The following is a 13987-nucleotide window of genomic DNA, read 5'->3' on the forward strand; positions in this document are numbered from 1 at the left end:
TATAAATGAAATCACACACTGTGGAAGCTTTTGAGGCTGACTTCTCTCACTCAGCACCAAGCTTTTGAGATTCATCCAGGTTGCAACATGTAGCAAGTTTGTTTTTTTCACTACTGAGTAGTGTTCCAGTGTATGGATGTACCACCGCTTGTTGGATAAACATCCAGACACACACTGATGAGCACTTGCGTTTGGATATTATGAACAGAGCTGCCATAAACACTGGTGTACGGGATTTTGTGTAAACCTATTTTCATGTATCTAGGATACCCAGGAATGGGACCGATGGGTCATGTGGTAGTTTTATAAGACACGGACAAGCTGTTTTCCACAGTGACCACAGACTTTGCAATCCATCCCGCCAGGAATGTGTGATGGTTCAGTTGCTGTGACCTCATCAGCACTGACACATCAGTATTTTTTATTTTGGCCACTCTAACTGGCATATGGGAGCATCCTGTGGTGGGTTTAATCTGCAGTTCCCTGATGACTAATGAGGTTGAACCCTTTTTCAAATGCTTCTTTGACATATGTATATCCTTTTTTGGTGAAATGTCTGTCAATTTCTTTGGCCCATTTCTTAACCTTTTTGCCACTGCCTGAATGCCTAACAGGAAACTCAAATTCGCACATCTAAAGCCCAACTCTTGATAGTCACCTTCCAGACCAGCTCCTCTGATAGCGTTCCCCATCTCAATTAATGCCCACTCTATCCTCCCTTTGTTCAAGTCAAAAATCTTAGTGTCATTCTTGATTTCTCCCTCCAATCCCACATTTGACCTGTCAGTTAAAGCTTCACAACATATCCAGAGTCGGATCACACCTTCATCCTTACTGGTTCACACTTCTTGTTGGGATTCCACAAACTCAACTCACTGCTTCTGTCTTGCTTCCTTCAGTCTACTTGCAACACAGCAGCCAGGGTGGTATTTTTACAGTGTAAAGTCAGCTCATGTCATGCTCTGCTCAAATCCCTCGGATGGCTTCACACTAAGAGTACAAGCCAAAGTTCTTGCCGGGACCTACAAGGTCCTGCAAGAGCTGCCCCAATACCGCTATCCTTCCTCAGCCTTGACGACTGCTCCTGTGCTCTCATCTGGCCGCACGGCCATCTTGTGCTGTCTCACTGTGCCGAGTGCTTCCCCACAGCAGGACCCACGCCCTGGGCTTCCATCAGAAAGACCGCCGATCCCTCCCTGGCCAGCTGTGAACATCTCTAGGTATCTCCAGAAACCCATCAGGACTGCAGAGCTCTCACTGCACAGAAAGAACCAGATGCCTGGGGCCATTTTGACAACCTTTTGAACACTACCTGTGAAAATGCCTCAGATTTCATTTTGTTCATAGTAACCTCTACTTTAGACTTCTTAATCTACCCTAATCTGTTCATCTTTTTTTTTTTTGAGATCTCTGTCACCCATGCTGGAGTACAGTTGCATAATCATGGTTCACTGCAGCCTCAACCTCCCAGGTTCAAGTGATCCTCCCACCTCAGCCTCCTCAGCAGCTGAGACCACAGGTGCACGCCGCCACACGTGGCTAATTAAAAAAGTTTTTTTTGTAGAGACATGTCGCACTATGTTACCCAGGCTAATCTTAAACTCCTGGGTTCAAGCAATCCTCCTGCCTTGGCCTCCCAAAGTGCTCGACTACAGGTGTCAGCCACCATGCCCACCCCAATCTTAATCTTAATCCCTTAATCTATTTTTATCAAAACAGATTTGCTGAAAAAACTACACAGCAATAAAAGGAACAAATTACTGATAAATGCTAAGGCACAGATTAACCATTATGTGAAGTGAAAGAAGCCAGACATAAGAAAATATATATTGTATGATTGTGTTTGTATAAATTTTCCATAAAAAGCAAATCTATAGTGACGGAAAGCAGTTCAGTGGTCGTCTGAAGCTAGACAGAGAAACAAAGATTGACTGCAAATGAGTACAAAGGAAATCTAAAACTGGATCATGGTGGCTGAATGCAGTGGCTCACGTCTATAATCCCAGTACTTTGGGAGGCCCAGGCAGGCAGATCACTTGAGGTCTAGAGTTCAATACCAGCCTGGCCAACATGGAGAAACCCTGTCTCTACTGAAAATATAAAATTAGCCGGGTGTGGTGGCGCATGCCTGTAATCCTAGCTACTCGGGAGGCTGAGGCAGGAGAATTGCTTGAACCCGGGAGGCAGAGGTTGCAGTGAGCCGAGTTTGCGGTCCTGCACTCTAGCCTGGCCAACAAGAGCGAAACTCTGTCTCAAATTAAAAAAATTAGCCGGGTGTGGTGGCACACACCTGTAGTCCCAGCTACTTGGGAGGTTGAGGCAGGGGAATCAGTTGAACCCAAGAGGCGGAGGTTGCAGTGAGCCAAGATCACACCACTGCACTCCAGCCTGGAAAACAAAGGGAGACGCCATCTTTAACAAAAAAAAAAGAAAAGAAAAGAAAACTTGGATCACGGTCATGGTTGCACTGGCCCACAAATTTACTAAAACTCATTGGATTATATACTTACAAGGGGTGATTTTATGTATAAAAATTAAATCAATAGGGCAGCTTTAAAAAAAGGTTTGCCCGTGACACTTGGAGAAGTAGGGCTTCTATTACATATTGACTAAGGATCAATATTCCAGGCTTCGAATAAAACACATCGCCCCCATCGCGGGAAGGGTTTTTCAGTGCTCCTAACCCAGGTCTTAGAGGGCCATTAAGAAACAGATTAAGCTGAGCAGCACAAGAAAGATGGAGGGAAGAAAATGCCATTTTCTAAATGACTATTGAGCCAATGATTAAGCAAGCTATGAATGTGAACACTCCTGTCTGCATCCTACTTAAGAATTATTGGCCGGGCGCGGCGGCTCACACCTGTAATCCTAGCACTTTGGGAGGCCGAGGTGGGTGGATCTCAAGGTCAGGAGTTCAAGACCAGCCTGGCAAGATGGTGAAACCCTATCTCTACAAAAAGTACAAAAATTAGCCTGGAGTGGTGGCTGGCGCCTGTAATCCCACCTACTTAGGAGGCTGAGGCAGAAAACTGCTTGAACCCAGGAGGTGGAGGTTGCAGTGAGCTGAGATCGCACCACTGCACTCCAGCCTGGGTGATAGAGTGAGACTCCCTCTCAAAAAAAAAAAAAGAATTATTAAAAGCTTTACCCAGCAAGGTAGCCAGTTGGGTAGGCTACACAGCAGTCCCTCTCCCAACCTAACAACTGGAAATTGCTTTGTCTGTTCAGCAAGCGGACAGCTCAGCTCCAGCCTGCTTACCTGGTATGGTATGCACTTCGTCCAAGATCATGAGGCCCCACTCCTGGGTCTTGAGCCACTCCATGACTCGCTCGGCCTCCCAGGACCGTTTGGTGGTGTGGCCCAGCATGGAGTAGGTGCTAATGGCAACGGAGCAGCCGATGGGCTTGTCCTTGGCATCAGAGGTGAACCGGCAGATCTGGCTGTCGTCAATGGTGGACCACATCTTGAACTGGGCTTTCCACTGCTCCACAGAAACGGCTGAGTTGCCCAGCACCAGACAGCGTTTTCTGACAGTGCATGCAGCAGTCACACCAACCAGGGACTTTCCGGCACCTACAAGAAATAAGAGTGCACCCAAGGACAGGTTGAAATGAAGGACAGGGACAGGCAGAACGACTCACAAGTACAGCAATCTAGGAAAATGCCTTGCAATAGTCCACACAGCTGACATCTGTGTGACACACATTGCTCCAGCCTGTTTTCTTCTTTATAATGAGACATGCTCACTTCACACACATATGTGAGAATTAGCAGGTGCTGGGGCCTACTGTAGCACTTTACATGCATCTCATTTAAATGTTAAAATCTCAAAACAAACTGGTGAGAAGAGAAATGCCTGTTATTGTCATTTTAAAGATAGAAAAACCTGGCTGTGCCACCTTGGCACGGTGGCTCACACCTGTAATCCCAGCACTTTGGGAGGCTGAGGTGGGAGGATCACTTGAGGTCAGGAATTCAAGCCCAGCCTGGCCAACATGGTGAAACCCTATCTTTACTAAAAATACAAAAAAGTAGCCAGGCATGGTGGCGGGCACCTATAATCCCGGTTACTTGGGAGGCTGAGGCAGGAAAATAGCTTGAACCCAGTAGGCAGAGGTTGTAGTGAGCCGAGATGGCGCCACTGCACTCCAGCCTGGGTGACAGAGCAAGACTATCTCAAAAAGAAAAAAGACAGACTGAAAAACTAAAGCAGAGGAGTACTTTGCCTCGCCCACAGTCACGGGACAGTGACGCTGCTGGGGCCCGGCATGCCTGGCCCACAGAAGGAGGGCCTTGGCAAAAGAGCACTATTATTATTACACAGCAAACGGGGCTGAGACTTCAGGGATGCGCTACGTGTGTACAGAGAAGATGAAATTCCAGAGCTTCTGAGTTTACCACCATCCACCATTTAAAGATCAAGAGAAAAATCAAGCTTTTCTATGAAACAGAGATCCTTCCTTTATTATAAAAATACATTCTGTTGAGTTACCAGGAGTAAATGCAAATAAAAAAAATTGTAAAGTAAAATAAAAAAGAAAAACACCATCAAAAAACCCTTGGAGTTTTGGAAAAAAAGAACCTCCCCTTCCCTGAAGACCTTGCCTCTGTAAGTCCTCAGTGGGGTCCCAAGGTGAGTCTGCTGTGGCCTCTGGCCAAGAAGCTAGGCTAGGACCTGACATTACTGAGGATAAGTGGTCAAACAGGTGCCCAGGGGGCCACTCCTGCCTTTCCCTGGACTTGCACACCATCCTAGTCATCCAGGAACACCAACGTTTCTGTGCTAGGGAGTCTCCAAATACACAACCCCTAAGGCTGATTCAAGAACAAGAACCTAACACCACTATGTGCAACAGCCCCTTGCCATTATGACAATCTCACCCCTTATCTGCTCTAATTTTCCTTCACTGCCTCTAGCACCACCCAAGATTGTACACATCTGCTCACCATCTGTCTCTTCCCCAGAAGAATGAGCTCCATGAGGTCAGAAGTGTTGTTCTAGCCACCATAATACTCCGTGTCCAGGCCAAGGCCCATGCACAGTAAGCACTCAAATACTTGTCAAGTCATGAATCAGGGAGTCACCTGATCTTGGCTTTTTAGCAAGGTGTGATTTAGTGAAATGCGCAGAGAGAAAGCGAGAGGCAGCTGGCAGATCCAGACACAGCAGCCTGGCCACCTTCTTAACTCCAGTACCACTTACCGCAGGGAAGAACAATGACCCCCGAACGTGCACGCCCGTTTCCAAACATCTTTCTCAAGCTCTTCTCCTGATAGGGTCTGAGGACAGCTGTGGGCTTTAGGTCAATGTTGATATCAGGGTTGACAGAATCATTCCGGAAGTCGTATTCTGCCAAGAGAGGGTACTCCAGGTGGATGCAACGTTTCTGGAGTTCCTCAATCATTTCCTGGAAAGCAGGCACAAAAAGGGTTTTAAAATCTTAACCTCCAAAGTGTGCTCAAAAACATCACATCTTCTAAGAGGTCTAATGGTCAAACAAGTGGCATTCTGTCTAAACTTCTACAATTTTAGATCTTGCTCAGTTAACAACTGGGATAAAGCACAGAAAAGCAACCCAAACTAACAACACTTTCAAAATGAAATCTAATCAGCAGGCAAAATTGACCTTCAGGCACTGTTTCTCACATCTCCTCAGCAACTTGTGAAGACCAGCCTACCAGCCTGAAAAAGAGGACACTGGGACTGTAAATCCATCAAGAGGAGTGATGCCATGGCCCACGGATAATGAAAAGTAGAAAGCAATGCAGGGACCAACAGGGATTCCTTTCCTTCACACAGACTATAGGCAGAGTTGACACAGGGCGGAACTAATTTCTAACAGCAACTCAGTGAGGGAACCAGGAGGAAGGTCCATTCACTAACCTGCTTGACTTCAAAAGATACCGTCTGTGTCTCTTCTTCTTCTTCCTCATCCTTGTCCATTTGCTCATAGAAGTCAAACAGGTCCACGGGGATGTCAGATTTACCCTGTGGATCTGTCACTCGGGAAGTGGAGGGCCCACCACTGCCTTCAGCAGTCTTAGAAATCTGTGAGAGAGGTAGGTGCTGAATGTGCATACATCATTTAATTCTGCTGGTATCAAGCAAAGGGTGAAGTTGTAAAGGGCAGAAACCAGCTGGGCTGCCAGGTTGTAAGTGCTGGGTAAAAGACACCTGAGAACTGAAATCCTAAATGCCTGCCCCCACCCAAGGGTGGCCCAGGAGTCCACGTACGGCAGATTTGCTTGTGAAAGTCTCTGTGATAAGCTCAGTGGCCTCTCCTTCAGAGTTTCTTAAGCGGCATTCTCGGATCACCGGGTCCTGGAGAAGATGCTGGATTACATCAGGGTGGGAGCTCTCCACGAAGTATCTGCACGCAGGGGAGGAAGAAGCGGTCTGTTGACCAGCAGGTACCTCCTGATTCCACTGCTCGTTCCATCAGATGGTCTGGAAATACAAGCCTCAAGACTCTTCCCCACAACCCTTCGCCAAATCTGTACTATGAGCTGCTGGCCATGATTTAACATATGAGGGTTGTGGGCAAAGCCCCACTTTGAGGTCAAGTAAGCAGGGGCCTGAGCCCAGCTCCATTGCTAGAGGAAATAGAGTGGCCAGTGGACGAGTTTCCAGTCTGGGCCACACCTCTTGTTCCTCTTCTCTTATCTGTGCTTCAGAGGAGTGTGGTATTGGCACAGAGCAGACAGCATAAACATCGGGTCCTTCCCATATCCCTTTATTCCTGCTGGTGCGCAGAGAGTGACCATGCCTTGGGACAGGCCTGTCACGGAATCTCTTACCTGTTGTGCTTCAAGACCAGCTTGACTTTTCCATAGCTGACAGTACACAACTGCAAATAGAGGTAACACCCAATAGGTAAATGTGCAGCTAACTCAGAACACATTCACTACTGGTCACATCTTACCCCAACCAACCAAGTGAAAAGTTCATTTTACTTTAGGGCAATCCTAACGGGTTCAGATCTGCCTAAACTGAGCTTTTCCCATTGGCCTCTGCTTTCTGAGAACAAAATCTTCCTCTTGCCTGGCTAATTCTGATGCATATCCATTCAGTTATAAAACGCTGCTTAAAATCTCCTTGCATTCTGCCTTTCCTCTCTATTCCCACAGCCCCTACCCTAGCCTGAAGACCACACCAGTATTACTACAACTCCTTGCACAGAGTATGTGCAAAGTAATTGCTGCTTAAACAAAACGCAAAGCCTCTTCACCAGTGCTCCTATTTCCCCAAATACAATGTAAGCATCTTGATGGCAGAGAATACAGCTTAAATCCTCCCAGGTTCCCAACCACCTCTAGGAAGGAATACACTAGAGGCTGTGTGGCACCAAAAAAAATTTGCCACTGAGGCCAGGGGCAGTGGCTCACGCCTGTAATCCCAGCACTTTGGGAGGCCGAGGCAGGTGGATCACCTGAGGTCAGGAGTTCGAGACCAGCCTGGCCAACATGGTGAAACCCCGTCTCTACCAAAAATATAAAAATTAGCTGGGTGCAGTGGCGGGCGCCTGTAATCCCAGCTACTTGGGAGGCTGAGGCAGGAGAATCGCCTGAGCCCAGGAGGCAGAGGTTGCAGTGAGCCAAGATCATGCCACTGCTATCCAGCCTGGATGACAGAGCAAGACTCTGTCTCAAAAAAAAGAAAAAAAAAATTTGCCAGACTTTGAGGGGCTGCCTGTCCCTGCTGTTGTCCCTGATCCACCACTGCAGTGTGCCAACACCTACATCCCTGCAGGCAATTCGCAGCCAAGACTGAGCATAGCCACAGTGTTGGTACAAGGTCCTCTCCTTGGGCACGCTTTCTTTTTTGTTGTTGTTTTGAGGTGGAGTCTCGCTCTGTTGCCCAGGCTGGAGTGCAATGGTGAGATCTCAGCTCACTTCAACCTATGCCGCCCGGGTTCAAGTGATTATCTTGCCTCAACCTCCTGAGTGGCTAGAATTACAGGCGCCCACCACCATGCCCGGCTAATTTTTGCATTTTTAGTAGAGACGGGAATTTCGCCATGTTGGCCAGGCTGGTCTTGAACTCCTGACCTCAGGTGATCCACCCGCCTCGGCCTCCCAAAGTGCTGGAGTTACAGGAGTGAGCCACTGCGCCTGGCCGGGCATACTTTCACATCACAGGAAAAGAGAGCTCTCTCCAGGACTCCTGCAGCTTCTCTGGGACTGCTTGCAGTGCCATACTGAATTCCTGCGGTACTCTTCTGCCACTCCAGATCCCAAGGTCTGAATCTGACTCCCTTTGGATCAGCCAAAGGCAATGAAAGCCAGTGTCCATCTCTTTTAAATGGCATTCACCCATCTCTCAGAAGAAACCCAGCATGTTCAACTATTAATCACATGGAACCCTCTTTGTTTTGTCAAAAACAACATCTGAAGTTGTTTTTGACTTTCCCTCATGGAACTTGTTGACTATTGGTCTCTTGCAGATACTTAGCTTTAGACAGAGTTTACCACCTGTGTTAGTCAGCTTGGGTTGCCGTAACAAAATTCCACAGACTGGGTGGTTTCAACGTTAGAACTGTATTTTCTCAGAGCTGTGGAGGTTGAAAGTCCATGATCAAGGTACCAGCTGATTCAGTTTCTGGTGAAGGCTCTTGTCCATGGACCACCTTCCCATTGTGTACTCACATGACAAGGAGGGCAGGTGAGAGAAAGCATGCTCCAGTGTCTCTTCTTACAAGGATGCTAATCATATCGGACGACCTCATTTAGTCTTAACTACTTTCTTACTCCAATTACATTACCATTGGGTATGAGGTTTTGAAGACAGAATTTGAGGGGAACACACCCAATTCCCAAATTCTCCCTGGCTACACTGGGCCTGAATTAGTGGCCCCTCTGTGTTAATACCCATGGCTGGGAGCAGGTCATGAGAAGTGTGGCCTCACCCAGAACACAATGCTGGATCCAGAGTGTAGCGGCTGGGGTAACGAGTCGTTATGCTCCCCACAGGAAATCTGAATGGCATATTCTCATGGCTGCCACAGGCTGACAACATGGAGCACCTATGCCCATTGTTACATTAGCAAGGGCAGGTGGAATTGCTGACCTCAGCTGCCACTTGCCTTAATAAACTGCATAATTCCATCAGGGACTCCAGTCTTGCTGAGCTTCCTGAGGTACTCGGTGATGTCACTGGTTTGCAGCCCAACGCTGACGGCTGCATACAAGGAGTAGGCAGTTAGTTTGTACTCATGCACATGGGTTGGTCGGCACACTGGCTCTGCAATAGCCACCAAGAAGTCTTGGGCGTATTTGTAAACTGGAGAGAAGGCTTCCAAGAAGATATGGCCATCAGGAGCCTGAGAGACACCAAATGGACAAAATGGACAAGGAAACATGAGTTGCAGAGACGACTGGACTCTTGCCCATATCATTATCAAGAAAGAATAAGCTGCCCAACACCACAGATATTCTTGCAAGCACTCCTTCAGACAACCGTGGGGCCTGTTACTTTCATCAGATACAGAAGAGCAAAGAAAAATAGAAGAAAATGTTTCCAAAGTCAACAGCTGTTTCCCACTATTCTGCACAGAGAAAGCCCATCTTACTGGCTATCCTCAAGTTACCTTTCGGCTAAATTTCAACTAAATGTAGAACATTAATTATTTTAAGTAGAGCAAAAGCTTGCTACCGAACATGTCTTCCATTACTTGAGGAAACAAATTGTTACATGATAAATGCTATTTATTCGGCAGATGAAAGTATTTACTACATGGGGTAGGGCTGGGGAAGCAGTGAAAGTAAACTGAGGGGTTAGAGCCGGAGGAAGCCCAGGCCGGGCCGGCACACGTGTGCGCAACTGCTGGGCCGTTCCGCCGAGTGGATGAAAGCTCTCTCCCGGCCAATTCTAGGGGCGGTAGCCTGAATGTCAGTTTTGACTCTGAGAATGCCCACGATTTAGCTGCCGCTCCGCACACTCCTGGGCCCTGCCCAAGCTAAGGGCATGCTTACCACCCAGAGGGGTCTGGAGGTGTGGTCGTCCTTCAGCGGCATCTGCAGCCTGTAGTCCTTGGCTCCATATTCATCCAGTTTGGTGCCGGACTCATCCACCTGCTTCCCCGCCGCCGAGGGAACCGCTTCCTGAGGGTCGTTCCCAGGGGCGTCCTCTTCATCATCCTCTTCATCCTCATAGTGCCGCTTCCTGGATTTCTTCTTGTCTGCAAGATACCAACATACAAATAAGCCCAGCAGGAGTCTAGGGCTCCCTCCGCACCGCTGGGCAGCATTTCACCTGGGCCGCCGCCGCAAACTCCTAGCTAAGAGCCACCAGCATCCCACGGGCGTTGCGCCCCTCACCCGCCTCCCCCAGGCCGAGTTCGCTGGGCTGCGCCCAGGTCCAGCGTCTCTCCCGCCCAAAGGCCTGTCCCAACGGGGTGCGCGCGAGAGGGCCGGCAGGGTCGGCCGGCGCGGAGAAGGCGGGAGCAGCTCCGAGGCAGAGCGCGGGGCAGGGCCGGAGAGCACAGTCGTGGCTGAGCGTGCCCGCGCCACGGCTCACCGCGGTCCGCCCGGTCTCTTTTGCCCATGGCAGTTACAGCAGCAGAGAAGGCCCAAGCTCCCACAGGCCCGCCGCGGCATCCACTGTCGGGGACTTCCGGCTCAATCCGGAAGCTCCTTGTTGTCCACACAGGACGTCCCGCCTCTGGGCGCCGTGATGGCGGGGGCTGGAAGAGCGGGGAGCTAGCGGCGGCAGAGCTGTTAGCTCGTGCGACCCAGCCGCTCATTCATTTCTTTACAACTGAAGGAAAATACTGTGTGTTGAGCACCTGCGTAGTGCGCGAATGAAAGGCCTTATCATCCTGGAACTTAAATTTTAATGAAGCGATGCGGGCAATAAACAAATTTGATAAAGACAGAGAGAAAGAGAGAGAGAGAATGTGACCTGAGTCCATGGGTAAGGAAGAAATTTTTTTTTTAATTAAAAAAAAATTTGGCTGAGCACGGTGGCTCACGCCTGTAATTCCAACACTTTGGGAGGCTGAAGTGGGTGGCTCACTTGAGATCAGGAGTTCAAGGCCAGCCTGGCCAACATGGTGAAACCCCATCTCTACGAAAAATACGAAAAAAAGTAGCCAGACATGGTGGCACACGCCTGTAGTCTAAGCTACTTGGGAGGCAGAGGTGGGAGAATCACTTGAACCCAGGAGTTAAAGGCTGCATTGAGCTGAGATTGCACCACTGTACTCCAGCCTGGGCAACATTTTTTTTTTTTTTTTTTTTTTTTTTTTGAGACGGAGTCTCGCTCTATTGCCCAGGCTGGAGTGCAGTGGCACCATCTCGGCTCACTGCAAGCTCTGCTTCCCGGGTTCATGCCATTCTCCTGGCTCAGCCTAAATAAAGCAGATTACCCTCAATAATGTGGGTTGGCCTCATCCAAATCAGTTGAAGGCCTTAAGAGCAAAGACAGGTTTCTCAAGGAAAAAGGAATTTTGTCTCCAGACTGCAACATAGAAAGTTCTGAGTTTCCAGACTTTGGACTCAAGACTACAACATCAACTCTTACCTGAATTCCCAACTTGCCAGCCCCCACAATTGCGTGAGCCAATTCTTTAAAAATAAATGTCTCTCGCTCGTTTGCTCAGTGGGCCTCTTGGTTCTGTTTCTCTGGAGAACGTAACACAGATTTTTGGTATGGAAAATAGGGTACTGCTGTAACAAATACCTAACAATGGGAAAGTGGTTTTCTGAATTGGGTAATTGATAGAGACTGAAAGAATTTTGAGGCGCATCATAGAAAAGCCTCTATTATCTTGATGAGCCTTGGTAGAAATATGGACAGTAAAGGTGATTCTGGTGACGGCTCAGATGGAAAGGAGAAATACGTTATTGAAACTGGAAGCAAGTGATAGAGAACTTGCCTGAATTGTATTCTGTTGGGTGGAAAGTAGAACTTGTAAGTGATAAGCTAGGACATTTTAACCATTTTCTACGTAATGGTTAAAAGTGAGGCCTGGGCCGGGCGCGGTGGCTCATTCCTGTAATCCCAGCACTTTGGGAGTCCGAGGGGGAGGATCATGAGGTCAGGAGTTCAACACCAGCCTGGCCAATATGATGAATCCCTGTCTCTACTAAAAATACAAAAATTAGCTGGGCGTAATGTCGCGCTCACCTGTAGTCTCAGCTGCTCAGGGGGCCGAGGCAGGAGAATCTCTTGAACCCAGGAGGCAGAGGTTGCAGTGAGCAGAGATCATGCCACTGCACTCCAGCCTGGGCGACAGAGTAAGACCCCATCTCAAAAAAAAAAAAAAAAAAAAACCTGCTTTCTCTTTACTGCTTATAGTGAAATGTGAGAAGAGATACACTGAAGGTGGAATTGTTCAACAAAAGGAACCAGAACTTGAAGATTTGGATCATTCTTAGCGTACTCACATTGTTTAAAAAAAAAGAAAGAGAGAGAAAGTATGCTCTGGAGAAACGCTAAGGATGTGGACAACCATTTATTTGCAAGAGATTAGGTGTGTGGCTTATAGACCCAATCACCCATCTCCACAGAAACCTAGACAGTTTTGACTGGGGTACATAGATGGGATGAAATGAAGGAAGGCTGTTGGACTTCCAGGATTCCACAGGTAGGAAAAGGATTGGCAGGGACAGTTCAGAGGCCAGTGAGCCTGCTTCCGCCACCATGCGACTGAAGGGGACAGGCTTGGGTTTGAACCCACTGCCACCACCTCCTCAGTTCCGAGGGTGTAGGACTGCAGCCCCAGTGGGTCCTGAGGAACAGAGCATCAAGCCATTGAGGATTATTCTCAAGCCTTAAAATCCTATCTCATTGGCCCTGTTAGGTGTCATACTTGCTTGGCGCCTGCAAGCCTTTTTCCTTCCCATTTCTGCCTTTTGGAATGGAATGTGTGTATCCTCTGCCTATCCCATTGTAATTTGGAAGCAGATAACTTACTGCTGTCATGGGTTCATAGATAGAAAGGAAATTTGCTCTGCCAGGAAACCTTACCCAGAGTCAATTGATTTGGATGATTTCAGTGATGAGATTTAAACTGATATTTAGATGATATTGGACTTGGAGTTGATGCTGGAATGACTGACTTTTGTTGACGTCGAGGTGGGGTGAATATACTTTGCATGTGGGAAGGATATGAAGTTTTAGGGGCCAGAGGACAGACTATGGGTTGAATTGTGTCCCCTGCCCCTCAAAAAGTTACTTTTTTTGAGACAAGGTCTTGCTGTTGCCCAGACTGGAGTGCAGTGGTGCAATCTGGGCTCACTGCAACCTCGACCTCCTGGGCTCAAGTGATCCTCCCTCCTAGCCTCCCAAGTAGCTGGGACTACAGGCATGCCACCATGCCTGGCTCTTTGTATTTTTTTTTGTACAGATGGGGTTTCACCATGTTGCCCAGGCTGGTCTTGAACTGCTGGACTTAAGCTGTCCATTGCCTTGGCCCCCCAAGTGCTGATATTAGAGGTGTGAGCCACTGCACCTGATCCAAAAAGATATTTTGAAGTCCTAACCCCTACTACCTCATAATATGGCCTTATTTGGCAACAGGGTCTTTATAGAGGCAATCAAGTTAAAATCAGGTCATTAGGGTGGGCCTTAATCCAGTAACTGGTCCCCTTATAAAAAGGGAAGCACACACATTTGTGTCGATAGACACATAAAGAGCACCCCGTGCTGATGGAAGCAGAGATTGGAGTTATGCTGCCACAAACCAAGGGATGCTATCAGAAGTCGGAAGAGGCAGCTGGACACAACGCCGTGTAGCACATGTAGTCCCAGCTACTCGGGAGGCTGAGGTGGGAGCCCAGAAGTCTGAGGCCAGCCTGGGCGACATAGTGAGACCCAATTTCTAAAATATAAAAAATAAGTTGGAAGAGGCAAGGAAGGATTCCCTTATGGGTTTCAGGAGCATGGTCCTACTCACACCTTGATTTCAGACTTCTAGCCTCCCTAACTGTGAGACAATAAATGTTTTATTACAGGCCACCCAATTTGTGGTACTTTGTTACAAT

The 13987-nt window shown here is 48.1% G+C and overlaps 1 protein-coding gene across 1 annotated transcript in view; it reads right to left on the reverse strand.

The window, feature by feature from the left end:
- Window positions 1-10643, reverse strand: part of ERCC3 (ERCC excision repair 3, TFIIH core complex helicase subunit) — a 37638-nt gene extending 26995 nt beyond the window's left edge. Inside the window, exons 1-8 of the mRNA XM_010363453.2 lie at window positions 10518-10643; window positions 9974-10179; window positions 9085-9321; window positions 6800-6849; window positions 6237-6372; window positions 5886-6050; window positions 5205-5409; window positions 3260-3574 (exon numbers count right to left, since the gene is read on the reverse strand). Coding sequence (XP_010361755.1) covers window positions 3260-3574; window positions 5205-5409; window positions 5886-6050; window positions 6237-6372; window positions 6800-6849; window positions 9085-9321; window positions 9974-10179; window positions 10518-10545 — 1342 coding nt within the window. The 5' untranslated portion in view covers window positions 10546-10643. The remainder of the gene's footprint in view (window positions 1-3259; window positions 3575-5204; window positions 5410-5885; window positions 6051-6236; window positions 6373-6799; window positions 6850-9084; window positions 9322-9973; window positions 10180-10517) is intronic.
- Between the last annotated feature and the right edge of the window lie 3344 nt (window positions 10644-13987).

This window comes from Rhinopithecus roxellana, chromosome 14 (genome assembly GCF_007565055.1).
Source record: "Rhinopithecus roxellana isolate Shanxi Qingling chromosome 14, ASM756505v1, whole genome shotgun sequence".
In the NCBI taxonomy this organism is placed as follows: domain Eukaryota; kingdom Metazoa; phylum Chordata; class Mammalia; order Primates; family Cercopithecidae; genus Rhinopithecus; species Rhinopithecus roxellana.